Source organism: Hyperolius riggenbachi, chromosome 5 (genome assembly GCF_040937935.1).
Source record: "Hyperolius riggenbachi isolate aHypRig1 chromosome 5, aHypRig1.pri, whole genome shotgun sequence".
In the NCBI taxonomy this organism is placed as follows: domain Eukaryota; kingdom Metazoa; phylum Chordata; class Amphibia; order Anura; family Hyperoliidae; genus Hyperolius; species Hyperolius riggenbachi.
In genome coordinates this window covers 131,231,882-131,250,382 of record NC_090650.1, presented here as the reverse complement: position 1 = coordinate 131,250,382, position 18,501 = coordinate 131,231,882, and the positions used below count along the sequence as shown (strand labels likewise).

Genomic DNA, 18,501 nt, shown 5'->3' with positions numbered 1-18,501 from the left:
GGTTCATGGAGCTCCTAGGAATAGAAAGTGAGGAACTATCTTCCCAACTGGGTCATGGCCAAAAAAGTTATTTGTTCCTTTGCAGAAAACCTAACTTGCAATTAGATATATTCTTGAAGTTGCCCCACCCCCATATAAAAATGCTCTGTTTCTGTTCCGACTCGAAACACAATTTCGCTTTTCCGAGCTCATCCCTAGTAAGAACATTTCACACAGACTTGTATTGGAAAAAAAATCCTTTTGGACACACAGAGGCATGGTGGTCAGTATTGAGCATTTTAAAAAGAACCCATTGCTGGGCTCACACAAGGGAATAACATTTTTTTAATCTGTTTTGAGTCTGCTGGTCATTTTAGAAGCGCCCACTGCTCATGTGACAATAAAAATGCCTCTAATAACCACCTTTATAAATAGGCATCTGTGGAATATTTTAATATTAGAAGCTCCCACACCATCTAGTTGTCAGGAGGGAGCTGGAAGGCGGCACTAGCTAGTCTCTTCCTTAACTACAAACCATACGACCTCGTTCCCTAAGTTGCAACCCAGCAAATACTCTCTCTCTCGAAAATGGACCAATCAAGTCCGACAATGATTTAAATTAATTGGTCCATTTTAACACCAATCAGCCAGTCAACCCCCTTCCCCCCCAATAGCATAATGCGCCCAACCAAATATGCAGATTTGCACTGGACTCTGCCTCACAGAAACCCAGCCCCTGACCTCCACTTCACTGCAACCTTGCCCCTGGTCTCCGCCTCACCACAACCTTGCCCCTGACCTCTGCCTCACAGTCACCTTGCCCCTGGCCTCTGCCTCACCGCCTGTACTGACAGTAATTTACAGTGCCTTTCCCCATTCATTGTGCTCCAAGCCACCGCTTGGACTGTCTATAGGTTTAGGCGCCTCTGTCACCATAACCCTGTACCTGGCCTCTGCCTCACAATAACCTTGCCCCTGGCCTCTGCCTCACACTAACCTTGCCTTTGGCTCACACTAACCTTACCCCTGGCTTCTGCTTACCACTAACCACCCTTGCCCTCTGCCTAAGGCTACTTTAACACTGGGGTGTTGAATTTGAACGTGCACAACAAAAAAGATTTGCAGGGGCATACAATGTAATGCAAGCAACTGACCAATGTGCATCAACGTGTGTTATTCTGAATGTTCTGCATTGTAACAACAAATCATCTCACTGCAATAAATAAAACGGGAAATGTACATAGACTTTGAATTGCACAGCGTTACAGTGCACTAATCAGTCCTCATTACCACAACTTCCGCTTCTCACGCTAGATGAAACGCTGCTGAGGCGGCCGATAACGTCCACCTGAGCTGATAAATCTAGCGTGTGTACAGCATGGCTACAGAACACGTCGCTGGCCTGCTGGCTGACACCTCTTCACAGTCTGAGCCCTGCAGCGTCACCAGAGGAATCAGGTACCAATCCCAACCTGGTGACATGCCTTGTACGTGTGGATGAGGCTTATGTGACCAAGAATTGAACTTCATCCCAATCAGCAGCTGGTGCCCCCTTTTACATGAGAAATCTATTCCTTTTCACAAACGGATCATCAGGGGGGTCTGTATGGCTGGTATTGTGGTGAAACCCCTACCACAGTGTGATGTCAGGACAGTTTCCTGTGAACCTTATTGCATTGTGGGAAATAACAGGTTTACAGCTGGGTCCAACTGCCAAAAAAGCAAGCAGCATCTCCTTCCACTGACATCACCTGCCAGCAATAAAATGTCACCATGTGATAAATGTCAGAATGTAAATCAGGGAGAGGATTTTACAATGGGCAAACACTGACTAAATCATTTATACATAATCATTGTAAAAATGAAGCACTTTTTTTATTACATTATTTTCACTGGAGTTCCACTTTAACACTTGCAGAATTTTGGGTCGCAGATTCTGACAGGTCAGAAAAAGTGATGCATCGTTGGCAAAAAAATATGAAGAATGCAAACAATCTGTTGGCACTAAACATTAAGTATTTATCGAATAGTGGTATATTGTTACAAAACACAAGCCTGAACTAGAGCATTAAACTCGCCAATGCAGGACTCTGAATAATTTAGAAAAAACAAGTAATGTAATATCTTTCCATCCTTCACATCACTCCTTAGCTACTTCAAATCAGCGCCAGTGTCGCCATAACCCATCCGGCAGCTACAGAACAGAACTAATTGGGCATGAAGTCACCACGACGCATGTGCTCTGCTTTTCTCTGCCCTCTGCAGTCCAAGCTAGTCACGCGGTTTTCTATGTAAGCCAATCTGAGCGGCTGTCACAGCGTTCCGTGAGGAATGTGTGTTCTGAGTTGCTATTGGCAGATGCGCTCCACTTTTGTAATTGGTTATTTGTTCCGAGTTTGGCGGGTGTGAGCGGAGCCGGGAAGTGGGATTCTGGTTACCTGTCTGTACAAAGCGCTCTGGCCTATCCGCTGCTCTATGGTGCTGGGATCAGGTATGGAGCACTCCTCTGCATAGCTAGCTGTGGGCTGCCCTCTGTTATCGTACATGGGTCGCTGCATGTAGTGTGGCAGCTCTGGTACTTTGCATCCCACATACGTAATAATTAATTGTGACTTATTTTTAGGGGCACTCTCCATGGTAAGGTTATTATGGTTGGTTTTACCCATAAAATGTTATTGTTCTCACAATTACTGAATGGCATCAAGCAGTAGTCATTATTTCTGTCAATTCATTTGTGTTTCTCAGGGAACTAAAAAAATGTTAATTGCAGTTCACATCTCTGTTCACAGTTGTGCCTTGCAGAGTAACTTTTTTCATTTTTGCAGTATGCTTTGCAGAGTAACTTTTTGCAGTATGGTATCGCACTGCATCTACTGCGCTACTGCTTAACACCTGTTAACCATAGAAGTGAAGCATACTTATCATTGACTGTATGCTTCACTGTACCCAATGCAATGCATGGATAACGTGCTGTGCCGCTTTCTGATCAGTTGCGTTATGTTCCAGCTATCAGGGAACGCAATGGTCACTGAGCATGATGTGATGCTGGGTTTACACCAAAAGTGTGGCTTTTATAGCGTATCTTGTGTGGATACGCTTTGCCTGTTGCATCTTTCACATTACCCTCTGTTGTGTCTGATCCGCCATGACTGGAGCACTGCAATACTATTGGGAACCCTGGCAGCTACCCATTCGATTGAGAGGAACCAATAGGAATCCTTCATCCACAGAGTGAATTTGCCTTGGTCCAGCCATAATTCTTCCCAGGGATTGGCTTGTTTCAATCCAGTGTTTAGCTTCCAGGACTCTCAATAGTATTGCTTTGCTTGTGATGCAGAAAGTGAAAAGATGGACAGATAAAGGTAACCAAGACAAGCAACCGGATAGGGAAAATAGGAGGCTGTTGGTTATCCTTGTAGTGACCTTGTACTGTACTCAAGAATACCTAGGTAAACAGCAGGAGAACAGAGACGCCAGCAGAATAAAAATTACATAAAACTTTGAAAAATGGGAGAGGCAGGGGCGGACTTGCCTACTCTCAAGGATACCAGTTACACGTAGTGATGTGTTAAAAAAAAGGCATTTATTTCAAAACTCATCATAAACTTGCAACGTGTTTTGCAGGCGTGACCCCGCCCCATCAGGCAATAGAAAAGGGAGCAAACAACTATTAGCATCCAGGTCCGTGTAGGCGCTATACACAGACCTGGATGTTGATAGTTGTTTGCTCCCTTTTTCATTGCCTGATGGGATGAGGTCGCGCCTGCGAAACGCGTTGCAAGTTTATGTGGCGTTTTGAAATAAATGCCGTTAACAAGGCACTACGTGTGACTGGTATCCTTGGGAGTAGGTAAGTCCACCACTTCCTCTCCTATTTTTAAAAGTTTTATGTATTTTTATTCTGATGGCGTCTGTGTTCTCCTGCTGTTTAAAGTCCACCCTTGGTGGAGAGGTGTTTTACCCCTTTCTCTCCTTTCCAATCTACAGAGAGTGACTTCTTATTCCTGAGTGGGAACAGGTCTAATCTTCCCACCTGCCTTGATAGTAGTTGCCTAAACGGTAACCCTTGTTTGTGAGTATAACTATACAGGATCTTCTCAACAAATTAGCATATTGTGATTAAGTTCATTATTTTCTGTAATGTACTGATAAACATTAGACTTTCATATAGTTTAGATTCAAATACACACAACTGAAGTAGTTTAAGCCTTTTATTGTTTTAATATTGATGATTTTGGCATACAGCTTATGAAAACCCAAATTTCCTATCTCAAAAAATTAGCATATTTCATCCGACCAATAAAAGAAAAGTGTTTTTAAAACAAAAAAAGTCAACCTTCAAATAATTATGTTCAGTTATGCACTCAATACTTGGTCGGGAATCCTTTTGCAGAAATGACTGCTTCAATGCGGCGTGGCATGGAGGCAATCAGCCTGTGGCACTGCTCTGGTGTTATGGAGACCCAGGATGCTTCGATAGCGGCCTTAAGCTCATCCAGAGTGTTGGGTCTTGCGTCTCTCAACTTTCTCTTCACAATATCCCACAGATTCTCTATGGGGTTCAGGTCGGGAGAGTTGGCAGGCCAATTGAGCACAGTAATACCATGGTTAGTAAACCATTTACCAGTGGTTTTGGCACTGTGAGCAGGTGCCAGGTCGTGCTGAAAAACAAAATCTTCATCTCCATAAAGCTTTTCAGCAGATGGAAGCATGAACCCACTTTTGAACCAGAAACAGTGGCAGAAGCGCCTGACCTGGGCTACAGAGAAGCAGCACTGGACTGTTGCTCAGTGGTCCAAAGTACTTTTTTGCGGATGTCATTCGGAAATAAAGGTGCCAGAGTCTAGAGAAAGACTGGGGAGAGGGCAATGCCAAAATGCCTGAAGTCCAGTGTCAAATACCCACAGTCAGTGATGGTCTGGGGTGCCATGTCAGCTGCTGGTGTTGGTCCACTGTGTTTTATCAAGGGCAGGGTCAATGCAGCTAGCGATCAGGAGATTTTGGAGCACTTCATGCTTCCGTCTGCTGAAAAGCTTTATGGAGATGAAGATTTCATTTTTCAGCAAGACCTGGCACCTGCTCACAGTGCCAAAACCACTGGTAAATGGTTTACTGACCATGGTATTACTGTGCTCAATTGGCCTGCCAACTCTCCTGACCTTAACCCCATAGAGAATCTGTGGGATATTGGGAAGAGAAAGTTGAGAGACGCAAGACCCAACACTCTGGATGAGCTTAAGGCTGCTATCGAAGCATCCTGGGCCTCCATAACACCAGAGCAGTGCCACAGGCTGATTGCCTCCATGCCACGCCGCATTGAAGCAGTCATTTCTGCAAAAGGATTCCCGACCAAGTATTGAGTGCATAACTGAACATAATTATTTGAAGGTTGACTTTTTTTTGTTTTAAAAACACTTTTCTTTTATTGGTCGGATGAAATATGCTAATTTTTTGAGATAGGAATTTTGGGTTTTCATAAGCTGTATGCCAAAATCATCAATATTCAAACAATAAAAGTCTTGAACTACTTCAGTTGTGTGTATTTGAATCTAAAATATATGAAAGTCAAATGTTTATCAGTACATTACAGAAAATAATGAACTTTATCACAATATGCTAATTTTTTGAGAAGATCCTGTACTTACCGTATATACTCGCAAGCAAGCTGACCCGCATATAAGCCAACCCGACCCCCCGACCAGCCCCCCCCCCCCCGCCAACTTTTGCCTGAAAAACCAGGAAAAAATGATTGACCCTCATATAAGCCGGGGGTAGGAAATGCTGGCCGCATGATCCCCCCCTCCCCCCCCCCAGTGTGTCCCAGTATAGCTAGTATAGTGCCCAGTATGGGAAGGTAGTGCCTCAGTATAGTTAGTATAGTGCCCAGGATAGCTGGTATAGTGCCCAGGATAGCTGGTATAGTGCCCAGGATAGCTAGTAGTATAGTGCCCAGGATAGCTAGTAGTATAGTGCCCAGGATAGCTAGTATCGTGCCCTTGGATAACTTGTAAAGTGCCCAGGATAGCGAGATTAGCGTCTCCCACCATACCCCCCCCCCTCCGCCCCCCCCCCCCCCCCCCCCCCGCTCCCCCGTGGCTGCTGCTATTACCTTAGCTCCGCGGCTTCCTATTCTCCTGTCCTGCTCTTAAACAGCAGCTCACCCCACGGTGGCTGCTGCGTGATGACGGAGGAAGTCGCAGAGAGCGGCTTCCTGGTTACTATGGGAACCTCTCCCTGCACTTCCTCCGTCATCACCGCCACCGTGGGGCGAGCTGCTGTTTAATTAAGAGCAGGACAGGGGAATAGGAAGCCGCGGAGCTAAGGTAATGGGAGAGGGCGGGGGGGACGACCCTCAGGCACATCACTCGCAAGCAAGCCGACCCCCCCCCCCCCCCCCCCCCCAACTTTTGACCCACTTTTTGTGGGTCCAAAATTCGCCTTGCTTGCGAGTATATACGGTACCTTAACTTTCACCTATACTGCCAATACACTCTCGGTGTCCCTTGTCTCTAGGTAAACAGAGAGACCAGGAGCCCAATAGTTTAGTATCGTCAATAAATGGAAAGTTGTAAGTATAAACAACTATACTCACGATAGTGGGTTGCAGATCCTTACAACCACTATTTAAGCCAGTGGGAAATCGACCGTCCCTGCTCGGTTTTCCAGGTCCTGCCAGAAGCTGAATGGGCACTCTTCTGGCTTTGTAGATTTTGGGGGGGGGAAAAAATCTTATTTGGATATTCATAAGGATGAAGACAACCAAGATTAAAAATATATATAAACTTCTAATAGTTAAAATAAGAATGAGAGGTAATCTCTTACCTCTTCTGATGACAAAAACACCTGCAGTACTGGAAAAGTATTTAAAACCCGAAATGGACAATACGTTTCACAGGTTCTAGCCCGCTTCCCCGGGTCAATTGCAGCAAGGTGAATAGGATATGGGCGCACGTGTTTGCAATTGTCTATATTGCTGTACAGACGTGCTGCTTTAGCTGAGTAGACTCTTATGCTCTATGTAAAAAGAAAGGAGGGAATGATGATTAAGAAGCACCAGCGGTGGGAAGAACAAATGTATCTGGTGAATAGCCTTGATGGATGAAACAACATTATGAGACTTGGGTACAGATGGTTGGGTTTCACAAGTCAGTTCATCTCAGAGCCAAGTGACGAAGCTGGATGCAGCTATAGCATGAGTGCCGTACTTCGCAGGGCATGTAAGTAATTTGGGGATTCGGTGATTGCCAGACCTTGAATTACATCTCCCTCCGAGTTGCTACAACTTGGAGGGGGAATAGTATTTAACGCTGCCAGGCAGCTTAGCAGCAGCAGGGAGGGCCTTCATTCAGCTCGCCCTGTGCACAACTGCCTGGCGCGGATGCGCCATGTACTGGTACTCAGGTTTTCATACCAGGCAATGATGGACAATAATGTAAAACTTAACCTCTTCATGGCTAGGTACTGTGGCAATGGTTAGGACAGGCAGTCATTGGGGATTTCAGGATAGGATGATGGGCAAAGTATTACATATGCTATACTAAGCATGGAATTCTTAGTATACCTGAGATCAAATAAAGAAAATCTTTTATACATACCTAGGGTGTCCTTCAGCCCTAGGTTGTGGGCTGATCGCACTTGCCATCTGATTGTGCTCTCATAGCCGGGAGTGTTCTTCTGGTTAGTTACGGTCTTGCCAAACTACGCATGCACAGAACACTCCCGGGAACAGGAGTGAAATTGAGGGGCGCACAAGGCTAGGACCGCTCAGTGGAGGGCAACTGAAGAATACAGTATTCTGGAGCTGACTTCCAGAGATAACTGAGCGGCCCGGGACGACAGTGAAATAGTCCATGGCCTACAGTATAAATACTTCTTTTTATTTGATCTCAGGATTTCTTCCTTTAAACATTGAAAAACAAAAGTGTAGAGTCTTCCCTTAACCTCATAAAAACTAATATCAAACAGAAAACAAATTATACTCTAGGTCAGGGGTCCCCAACCCCCTGTCCACAGCCCAATACCTAATCCTCTAACAGCAGCGCGGGCGCGTCCCGCAGGCTGCTGTGTAGAGTCAGGAAGCAGGGCAGTGGTTCCCATAGTAACGGTGATATACATTGCCGCTACAGGGAGCCGCTCTCTTGCTTCCTGACTACACAGCAGCTGCGAGATGCGCTGCTGTGAGATTATGATGCACGCACGCAGGAGAGGGGTGACGGGGAGTATGGAGCAAGCGCCCGCCAGCTCATAAGGTAACAGGAGCTGGTGGCCGCGGGGTGGAGGGGGGAGCACACACGGGGCAATTATGCTAGCTATACTGGGGCCACCTATACTGGGGCAACTATGCTAACTATATAGGGGCAACTATGCTAGCTATACTGGGGGTACCTATACTAACTATACAGGGACAATTATACTGGGGGCACCTATGCTAACTATACAGGAACGACTATACTGGGGCACCTATGCTAACTATACAGGGACAACTATACTAGCTTTACTGGGGGCACCTATACTTACTATACAGGAACAACTATACTGGGGGCACCTATGCTAACTATACAGGGACAACTATACTAGCTTTACTGGGGGCACCTATACTTACTATACAGGAACAACTATACTGGGGGCACCTATACTTACTATACAGGAACAACTATACTGGGGGCACCTATGCTAACTATACAGGAACAACTATACTATCTATACTGGGGCAACTATGCTAGCTACCTTCCTATTCTGGAGCAAATATACTAGCAATCCTGGGGTAACTATACTACCTATACTGGGGCAAATTGGGGGGTATGTGTGACACGGCTGTCCCCCTGGGGGGACGAGAGCGATCGGCTCTCATAGGCAGGATGTTGGGGGCGATCAGACCCCACCAACAGAGAGCTCTGTTGGTGGGGGGAAAGGGAGGGGGGAGGATCACTTGTGTGCTGTGTTGTGCAGCCCTGCAGCTTGGCCTTAAAGCTGCAGTGGCCAATTACAGAAAAAACAGCCTGGTCTTTAGGGGGGTTTAGCACTGTGGTCCTGAAGAGGTTAAGCTATAGACTGGATAGATTTTTAATATTGTTGAAAAAAAATACCAACAAGTGTATTTGCTATATCAATGTTTAATTCTGGCAAATGGAGCAAGGACAAATAATTTCTTAAGAACTAAACAATGTTAATTTTTCATATCTACATGAGTGGGAACATGCGTAGAGGACGGGGATTATTCCCCCAGGCCCCTGTAATCATTCTTTGAAAAATATGACTTGTGGCTAAAGTCAAATTTTCAGACAGGAAGAGGCAGGCTTTCAGCAATGTTCTCACCTATCACCCTATTTTCCCTTCTCTTTCCTGTGCCATTCACTCCTATTAAGGGGAGGAAATAGGAGGGGACATTTCTGCAAGCCAGCCTTTGACTTAAGCTAATAGTCACATTTTTTAAGTGATTACGGCAACTGGGGAAATTGAATTGTACGAGTGTACAAAGAGGTATGTGGATCCAGCATGAACGTACATCATGTGCTTTCCTTAGGTAGCCTTGCTCTGGTCAGGTGGTCTTTAAAGGGAACCTTAACCGTTGCCTAGAAAAAGTTTCTTACCTGGGGCTCCTACCAGCCCCCCGCAGCTGTCCTGTCCTGCGTCAGTCCTCAACGATGCTTCATTCCCCTGCTGCGGCTTAGTTTCGGTTCTGCTGACTAATCAGTCAGCGGTCCAGTGTGCCTGCATGGCCCTGGCAACAAGTTCCTTCGACACAGCAGCGTAAGCGTCCTGTGCAGTAAGAGAAAACCTCGTACAGCACCTGCGCAGGACGCTTTCGCTGCCGTGAACGCGTACGAGGATGCGCGCAGCTAGAGCCACTCAGGCGCAGAACCGACACTAAGCTGCGGCGGGGGATCGTTGAGGACCAACACAGGATGGCTGCGGGGGACTAGTAGAAGCCCCAGGTAAGTGAAACTCTTTTTCTAGGCGACGGTTAGGTTCCCTTTAAGTGCAAGTGTACCAGAATTGCAGTATGCAGTGTGCCTCAGGAAAGAGTGCATCACTCTAGTGGGAACGGACTGCATCAATTTACAACATAAAGAAAATTACTTTGTGAACCTCAAAACGCATGCATCAAATCACACCAGATCACTTGTGGTGAGCTAGGACGAGTTCACACTGGGCGCTTTTTCAGGGCTTTGCTGATCGCCGGGCGATGAGCAAAGCGCTGCTGCTAATGTATCCCTATGGATACATTCACACTGCAGCATTTGCAATCATTCGCAAACGATGCATTGTTTTTGTTGTTGTTGTTTTAGCTCTTAATCTAATGTGTTGCTCTGTATGTTAATAAACTTTTTTTTTTTTTTAATCTTAGTTTATTATGGCTAAAGGGGAAAATGAACCCTTTTATGTGAAGTTTGTAAAATCACCAGACAACAGTAAATTCTTCTATGAAGCACATGAGGTAAGAATTCTAAAATCTTGTTAATAATTTAGACTTATGGAGAAAGAGATGTGTGGACACTAGAAAATAATTTCTACATAAAAAAACATTTCAGTTAGCTGTAGGATACATAATACCTGGTACAATTGGTGCAATTTCCCATCAGATCGACGGGTAGAATCGATTGTTTTTTCTGCTCGATTCTGTACAGAAGTGATTGGAAAAATGACTGGAAATCTGATCGGACCTGTTGACATATTTATCGATTTGATGGGAAATTGCATGGTGTGTACCAGGCTTAAGACTCTCTGGAGTTGTAGCAGCAAGATTCTGGGTGCATTTTTCTGACTCTGCCTCATGAAGTTTGTTGTCCTCGGGTGCATCTTCTGCTCTCAAACTAAAACAATGCTAGTTTTATTTTGCATCTGCCAACACTGGCAGTAGATTGTGTTGAGATTTTGTTGAGCCAGAAAATGATGGACAGTGTTCTATGCGCCCTGTAAGGTGTAAAATAATAATTCAGAGCTGTATAAGTACGGAAAACTACTGTATATCATGGGGCTGATTTAATACTAAGACAAAATGCTGAATCTACTTGCTTTAGTATTGTGGAGGTCTCCTTGTGCTCTGAAAACTGCTCTGACCCAGTTGAGGCAAGGACTGTACAAGATTTCAGAAGGTGTCCTGTATTGTCTTGAACCAAAATATTACGGTAGCAGCAGAGCCTTGAATTCCTGAAGGATAAGGCTTCCAGGGATATTTTATTCAGCTCACGCCACAAAATCAGATCGATATCTGGGGACTTTGGAGGTCAAGCAAAGTGTTAAAGAGAACCCGAGGTGGGCATATGGGACACAGAGGCATGTTCCCTGCCTCCTGACATGCCTCTGTGTCCCCACACTGCCGCTCTCTGCCCCCCCCCCCCCTGAAAATTAGAGACAATCTTTGTCGCTATCTTAGAGGTAAACACGGAGAGGGATTCCCTGTTCAAAACGCCCACTAGGTGTGTTCCTGCAGGGTTTCAGGGCTGCCATTGGGCAACGCTCTCTCCCTGGCTGCGCCTCCTGCTGCTCCCCCGCCTTGCTGCAAGAGACTCACAGTCTCTCATAACCTATAGGTCACGAAAGTGAAAGTGGGCCAGTGGGGCCCAAAGAAGCGGCAGATTTTTTTTTCAGCTACCTGATCAGCTCAGCCCCCGGATCAAGCAGCCTACTTTTTTTTTTTTTTTTTTTTTTTTTTTGAGCCCACCTCGGGCTCTCCACCTTCTTCCATTGCTACATGGTCCACTTCTGATACGCGCATGCCCGTTGCAGGCACTTCTATAAGGTACAAAGGGCTGTGACATCTTTTTCTCATGGCCAGCATTCTATTTTTACAGAGGGTTGTGTGGTGTCCTGCTGATCTTTGGTTGCAGTAGTGTCTGAATCACACCAGAAACAAGTGTGCAGCTAATCTTGTCAGATTTGACAAAAAATGTCAAAGACCTGATCTGATCGCTGCATGGTTGTTCAGGGTTTATGGCTAAAAGTAGTAGAAGCAGAGGATCAGCAGGATAGCCAGGCAATTGGTGTTGCTTAAAAATATATAAATATGGCAGCCTCCATATGCCTCTCACTTAAAGTGTCCTTCAAAATCATATACATACCTTAAGGGCCCTTTTCCACTAGCGTTCGCGCTGAACGCTAGCGATTGCTGAATCGCAATTCCGCCGTTTTCCCGACGTTTGCGGCCGCAATTTTGCTATGCTATGCACTGCATAGCAAAATCGCGGCAAAAGTCGCTCCGCATCGCGATCAAGTAAAAAACGAATCGCGGTAGTGGAAATGACCTACCGCGATTCCTATGTTAAAAAGCAAACCGTAGCGATTGTAAAATCGCTAGCGGTTTGCGGTTTTGCGATTCAGCTAGCGCAAACGCGCTAGTGGAAAAGGGCCCTTAGAGATGGAAGCCTCAGGATCCTATTGAGGCTTCCCTCGCTGATGTGAAGCCACCCATTGCTGAGCGTGGCCCCCCTTAACTTCAGGGCTGCGCAGCTCTTCTTCCTTAGAGTGGCCTCGTGCATGCACAGTACCACGTAAGCCCGTGGCTCTGGCTTACTGTGCAAGCGCGGACGGGCTGGGTCGGGCTATTGCGCGACCACGCTGGAGGAAGAAGAGCTGCGTGGCTCCGATATTATTAGCGACAATGCAATGTCGCTTATCTTCTGAGGGGCCACGCTCAGTAACGGGGGACATCAGAGCAGGGAGGGAAACCTCAATAGGCTTTTATGCTGGATTACGTTTGTCCCTACCCATTTTTTATGTGACGTGTGTCCAAGCTTTAATACGCACCAAAATGTATTCTACAACTCGCTACGATTAAAATGCTACCACACGTGCCTCATTTAGTAACAAACTGGTGGTGCACTCTCCACAACTACACTGGACGTATATATCCGTCCAGATAGGCTTAAGTGGTTAAGCAGCATTGTTTTTAAAATCCAGATAGTCCTGGAACATTAGCTTATCGTTTGGGTTATATTACTCCTATGGGCTGCGGGCTCCTGGTTTGACTCCCTGGTCAATGATCAGGTAGAGTGTGTTTATTGGTCTTCTGCACATGGCGTATAATTGTTTTCCACCCAATGTTATTGTTGCAGACTTCCTTCCAGATTAGGAGTTTATGTGAATTGCTATTTGCCGTTGCAGGAGATCAAGACATTCCAGTCAGATGAATATCTCCATTTTATTGAAGGAAATGAAGCACTTGATATAAAAGAGAAAGATAAGTCTCTCTATATATGTGATCCTTTTAGTGGACCTTCTTTTACCCATCTAAAGAAGGTTTGTTACTCGGCATATTCTATGGCCACTGCATGTTAGAATTGTGTTTTATGAAATTGTACTAAATTGCTGCCTCTTAGAAAGTTCCAGGAGGCAATGAATGTCATGGTGGTTTGTAGTACTGTATTAACCTCCTTGGCGGTAATCCTGAGCTAGGGTCGGAGCAGAAAAACACAGCTAAGAGCAGTAATCCCGACCTCTGCTCGGGGTAGCCACCAGAGGCTGTGTGCAGAGTATAATGCGCAGCGGGTGGTTTTACATACCTCCTGGGGGTTCCTGACGTCGGCCACCATACTTCTTCCTTTCCTCCGGGCTCTGCTTCCTCCTGGTGAGATCGCCGGCTGTCGGCAATTTTCCTTTAGAGTTGCAGTGCCACCGAGAGGATGGAGGCATAACTGCAGTGCTGGAGTCAGGGAGGTGAGTGATTGTAAAATTGCTGCAGATCTCCCCGGCAGCATGATTTTTTCCAGGTTTTAGGGTCTGAAAGGGTGCAAAAAAATTGCACCGGTTTTAGACCCTTAAAATCCGTAAAGAATCATAACGCCAAGGAGGTCAAGTTGTAATGCAAAGCCTGAATAAATTGCATATACATTTTATTAATTCAGGCAGTTGAATGTACATTTGAGATGCCACTTAAAGCAGACCTTTAAGCTGGTTTCCCAGTGGGACGTTACAGGTGCACGTTAGAGCAGCCTGTAACGCAGCCCACCGCACAGCAATGAAAAATCAATGGGCTGTTCACAGTGCCCACGTTGCAATACTCAGTAACGCTGCGCCATAACAGAACGTACTGCATGCAGTACTTTATAAGCGGCAGAGCCGCGTTAGACTGCTTGCGCATGCGCTGTAATGTTGGGGAGGAGCGAAGAGCGGCCAAGCACATGGCTAATTAATATTCACTGCACTCAGTGACGTGCAGTGTCTACTTCCTGGAGCGGCCGCTCTGTGCGGCGATTGGCTGGCGGGACCACGTGATGCCGCATGCGTCCAAGAGTACGCATCACGGACGCCAGAGTGAGCTGCACAACGTGGCTCACTCTGACGTCGACATTAGAGAGCACCAGGCGTTGCGTTAGGGGCACGTTATGCGACCATAACGTCCCCTAAAACGCAACGTCCTGGTGTGAAACCAGCCTTAATGTAAAAACTAACCTGTGGGAAGAAAGGGAATTATTGACCACAGCAAGAAGATTACAATTCCCGCTGGTTATCTTATCATCTGTTTGTTTTAGTGCCTTTGCCTCTGTGGTGTAGATGTAATTAGCAAGGCTTCTACCTATTAAGCAAAATGGTGTTAAGAATGAAAAAATATGGATAGATGTCACTATATGGACATAGTCTCTGCAGACTTATTACTAACCGGGGACTGGATTGAGTTTTCCTGTGAACATGACTTAACACATTTGATCCCTGCGGGTTAGTTCTTATACTTTGCAAGTAGATACACTTTTTGGTTCATGGATTGGAAAAAAAACCTGATGCTAGCCCCTAGCATCAGGTTTTTTTTCCAATCCATGAACCAAAAAGTGTATCTACTTGCAATGCATTAGCATCGCGTTTTCAGCACTTGCCGATTGATAGCTATCGCCAAAGTGCTGCACAAATGGAACCCTATGGGGTGGTTAAAAAGCAGTGTTGCAATTGCTAGGCGGTTGCAAAGGTGTTGCCTGCTGCAATTCTGCGACTGACCCAGCCAAATCATGATAGATTTGAAAATCATGGTACTTCCGCAATTTGGAAGTCGCAAGTAATTTCTGAATTAATACCATGACCTCTAGTTAGTCCCAGGCCTTAGTGCCAGAGTGCAGACATTGTCAGGCCTGGAATCTGTATTTGTGGAGCATGACTCCTGGACAAAGACCGGCAGATGTTTCATTTAGTGACACTCAATGAAACATCTGTCGGTCTTTGTCCAGTAGGAGTCGTGCTCAGCGATATCTGCTCAGGCAAGCATACGTGGAATGGTGAGACCCACTGCAATCTTGACATTGGCTCCCATAGTGACATGTACAGTGTTTTCCACAGAATTTTTTTTTCCAGCCGGATGTCATGAAAAAGTAGCTGGGTGGGGCGAGATGAGGAAATGCAGGGTCAGCCCTTCTCTGCACAACTCTGCTTACAGCAGAGGAGGTAGTGAGCCGATGACAGCAGAATGCTTACCAAAACTAGCCAGTGGAGCTAAAAGAGCCTGGGGAGAACACTGATGTGACTGCTTCCTGCCAACCACATGCTTGCCGTTTTGCACATAGCAGGATTCCCCTTCCTCTTCTTTTCATTTTAATTGTGTATTACCCAGATTGCTGTGTCATTTCTCCTGACCTGCTTATTCAGAAGCTATGGAAGGAGTAGGGAGAACGTAACACAGGGGCCCATATGCAATTCCTTTTTTCACCTAGGTGATTTCATACTTTGTTATAGAATTATTTTAAAACCACCAGCAAGCAAGAAAATGCTCAAAATAATTTTGATAGTACTTTTCAGGGCTGTGGAGTCGGAGCAATTTTGGGTGCCTGGAGTCGGGGAAAAAAAATGCTCCGACTCCTAATGAATTTGTAACTGTAATTAAAATAGCAAATATGATAAAATGTTCTATTCCTCAGATAAGTCATTAAAAATAATGTATATATACAGTAATAGCTGTGTTCAGTCCACAAAAATGAAATAAACCAATCAAAATGAATATATATATATATATATATATATATATATATATATATATATATATATATATATTTCTCCCTTCATCCTCCAGGACAGCTCACCTGAGATTACTATTGAGCCCCTCCCCTGTGGAAACAATGCACCAATTAATGAAATCAGTTCAGCCCCCCTTTGCCTACTTAGCCCGTTCCCTCCTCATTCCATTAGTTCATTATTGTTTCCACTCACCCGTGGTCAAGGCACGCTATAGGGGAGCTTGTGTAGCACCTGTAGTGAGAGCGGAGGCACCGATAAGAAGTTGTCCCCTGGAGGTTGCAGCTCATGCTTGAGTTGGCAGAGCGGATGGGGGCTGCGTACACTGTTGGACAAACTTTGTAGCCGCCGATCGACGCGGCCACCCATAGCGGTGGGTTGGCGGCGTCCTTCCTCTAGGCCGCCCCATCGGCGTAGGAGTTCGTGCGTGGAAGGATCACGTATTCTGCTTACCTCATCAGAGGAGGCGCGATTTGGCTCCGCCCACAGGGGCGTTGTTTTCTTTGGCCAGACGGCAGGAAGGTCTTTCTTTGACCTCTGGGGGCGGTGCTGGAGGCCGGAAACAGCTTGTATAAGCTGGGAGCACACGAGGAACGCCGACACGCTGTCAGTGCGGCGTGGAGATGGAAGCAACTGAAGCCTCCACCGCGAGCAGCAGCAAGGTACCGGCCTCAGACCATGAACCAGCACAGGCTCAGGTACTCAGAATCTTTTCTTCTATCCCTGCTCTTTCAACGAATCAGGTAGAATAGAAAATGACATTACTGTTTGTCTCTCTGTCTATGTTTTTTCTTACAGAAGAGCCAAAAGGCTGCACAGAAATCTAACAAATGTACAAAGTGTGGCAACATTTTACCACCTAATTACAATAGATCTTCATGCGACAGATGTAGACATAAAGGGGAGTCTAATACAGATACCAATGTAATGATAGATTTAATGAAATCCATGAAGAAAGAACTAACAAGTACTTTTGCAGCTTTCCGGGCAGCTTTTCCAACACAACCTCAGTTACAAGCAGTACTCCAGCCTCTATTACCTCCACAACCGGGGCAGGCAGGATCCCAGTCCATTGCCATACAAGCCCAGAACATAGACAGGGGGGATGAACAACCACAGGGATCACAGACACTTAGACCCCAGAGTCAGCAGGTGCAACCCTTACCCCCTTTAGGAGGCCCGGTAGAACCCGATTCCCCGCATGAATCTTTTGATGAGGTGTCAGAAGAATCATTAGAAGAGGGGGAGGCTAGAGAGTCAGGGGAGGACATTCCCAGGGCCAAGACCCCCAGATATTTATTTAATGTAGAGGACACCCCAGAACTTTTGAAAGCAGTATACGAATCGGAACACATCCAGGATACAACTCCCACAGCCTCAATTCAGGATGACATCTATAGGGGGTTAGAAGACACAGGTAGCAGAACATTTCCAGTGCATAGATCCATCAAGAGTGTGATATCTTCTCAGTGGAAGCAGCCTGAAAAGAGATTGTTTATTCCAAGATCATTCAGGAGAAGGTTTCCTTTCTCTCAGGATGATCAGGAACCATGGTCTAAGTGCCCAAAGATTGACACACCTTTATCCCAGCATTCCAGGGCGGCTGACCTTTTCCTTTGAAGATGCAGGCAGCCTAAAAAATCCCATGGATCGCAAGGCTGAAATATTACTGAAGAGAGCATGGCAGTCTTCATCCTTTAGCTTTAAACCGGCTATAGCGGCCATATGCCTAACCCGCAACTTAGAGAAATGGATGCGGGGGTTAAGAGCACACCTGGTAGCAGGGACGGCACATGAAAAGATGCTGGAATCCTTACCAGTTATGGAAAGAACGGTAGCGTTTTTGGCGGATGGAGCGACAGTCGTTAAGAGCCTCCGCCAAAACAGCTGCTTTGATTAATTCCTCCAGACGAGCAATATGGTTAAATGCTTGGGAGGGAGATGTCTCTTCTAAACATCGGTTATGTGCGATGGAATTTCAGGGGGACTTGCTGTTCGGCAAGGATCTAGAGGCTATTTTGGAAAGATCTTCGGATAAAGCCAAGAAATTCCCAGACAAGAGGAAGAGAGCGACTAGACCCTTCCAGGGAAAACGTGTTTTTCCCAGGCAGGATCAGGGTAGACAACAGCAAAGACAACAGAGGTCCAGCAGATGGACTTATAGCTCGGGCAGAGGGAAAACAGGTTTCCTATTCAACAAACCACAACCGCCCACAGCAAAGCCAAGTAAATTAAACAAACTTACAAGTGGGGGGAAGGCTTCTTTATTTTTTTCACGCTTGGCAGAATGTAACAAGCAACGAATTTATTTTGGATTTAATAAAAAATGGGTACAGAATAGAATTTCATACCCCACCCCCGACAAACTTTATAATTACAGGAACTCCAAGAGATCCGCAAAGAGCAGAAGCCATAAACTCTTCTGTGATAAAGTTATTACAACAGAGAGTGATTCAGAGAGTACCGGAACAAGAGCAGTCCAGGGGGTTCTATTCCCGAGTGTTTTTAATTCAAAAGCCTTCCGGGAAATACAGGATGCTCCTCAATCTAAAACCTTTGAACCCTTACATTGTGGAGAAAAAATTTCGT

At 45.7% G+C, this 18,501-nt stretch overlaps 1 protein-coding gene across 1 annotated transcript in view; it reads left to right on the top strand.

Moving 5' to 3' along the window:
* Positions 1-2,345: 2,345 nt before the first annotated feature.
* TOPBP1 (DNA topoisomerase II binding protein 1) overlaps positions 2,346-18,501 on the top strand; it is an 81,951-nt gene continuing 65,795 nt past the window's right edge. The window contains exons 1-3 of the mRNA XM_068236261.1: positions 2,346-2,470; positions 10,328-10,417; positions 13,084-13,218. Of these exons, the coding sequence (XP_068092362.1) occupies positions 10,334-10,417; positions 13,084-13,218 (219 nt within the window). The 5' untranslated portion in view covers positions 2,346-2,470; positions 10,328-10,333. The remainder of the gene's footprint in view (positions 2,471-10,327; positions 10,418-13,083; positions 13,219-18,501) is intronic.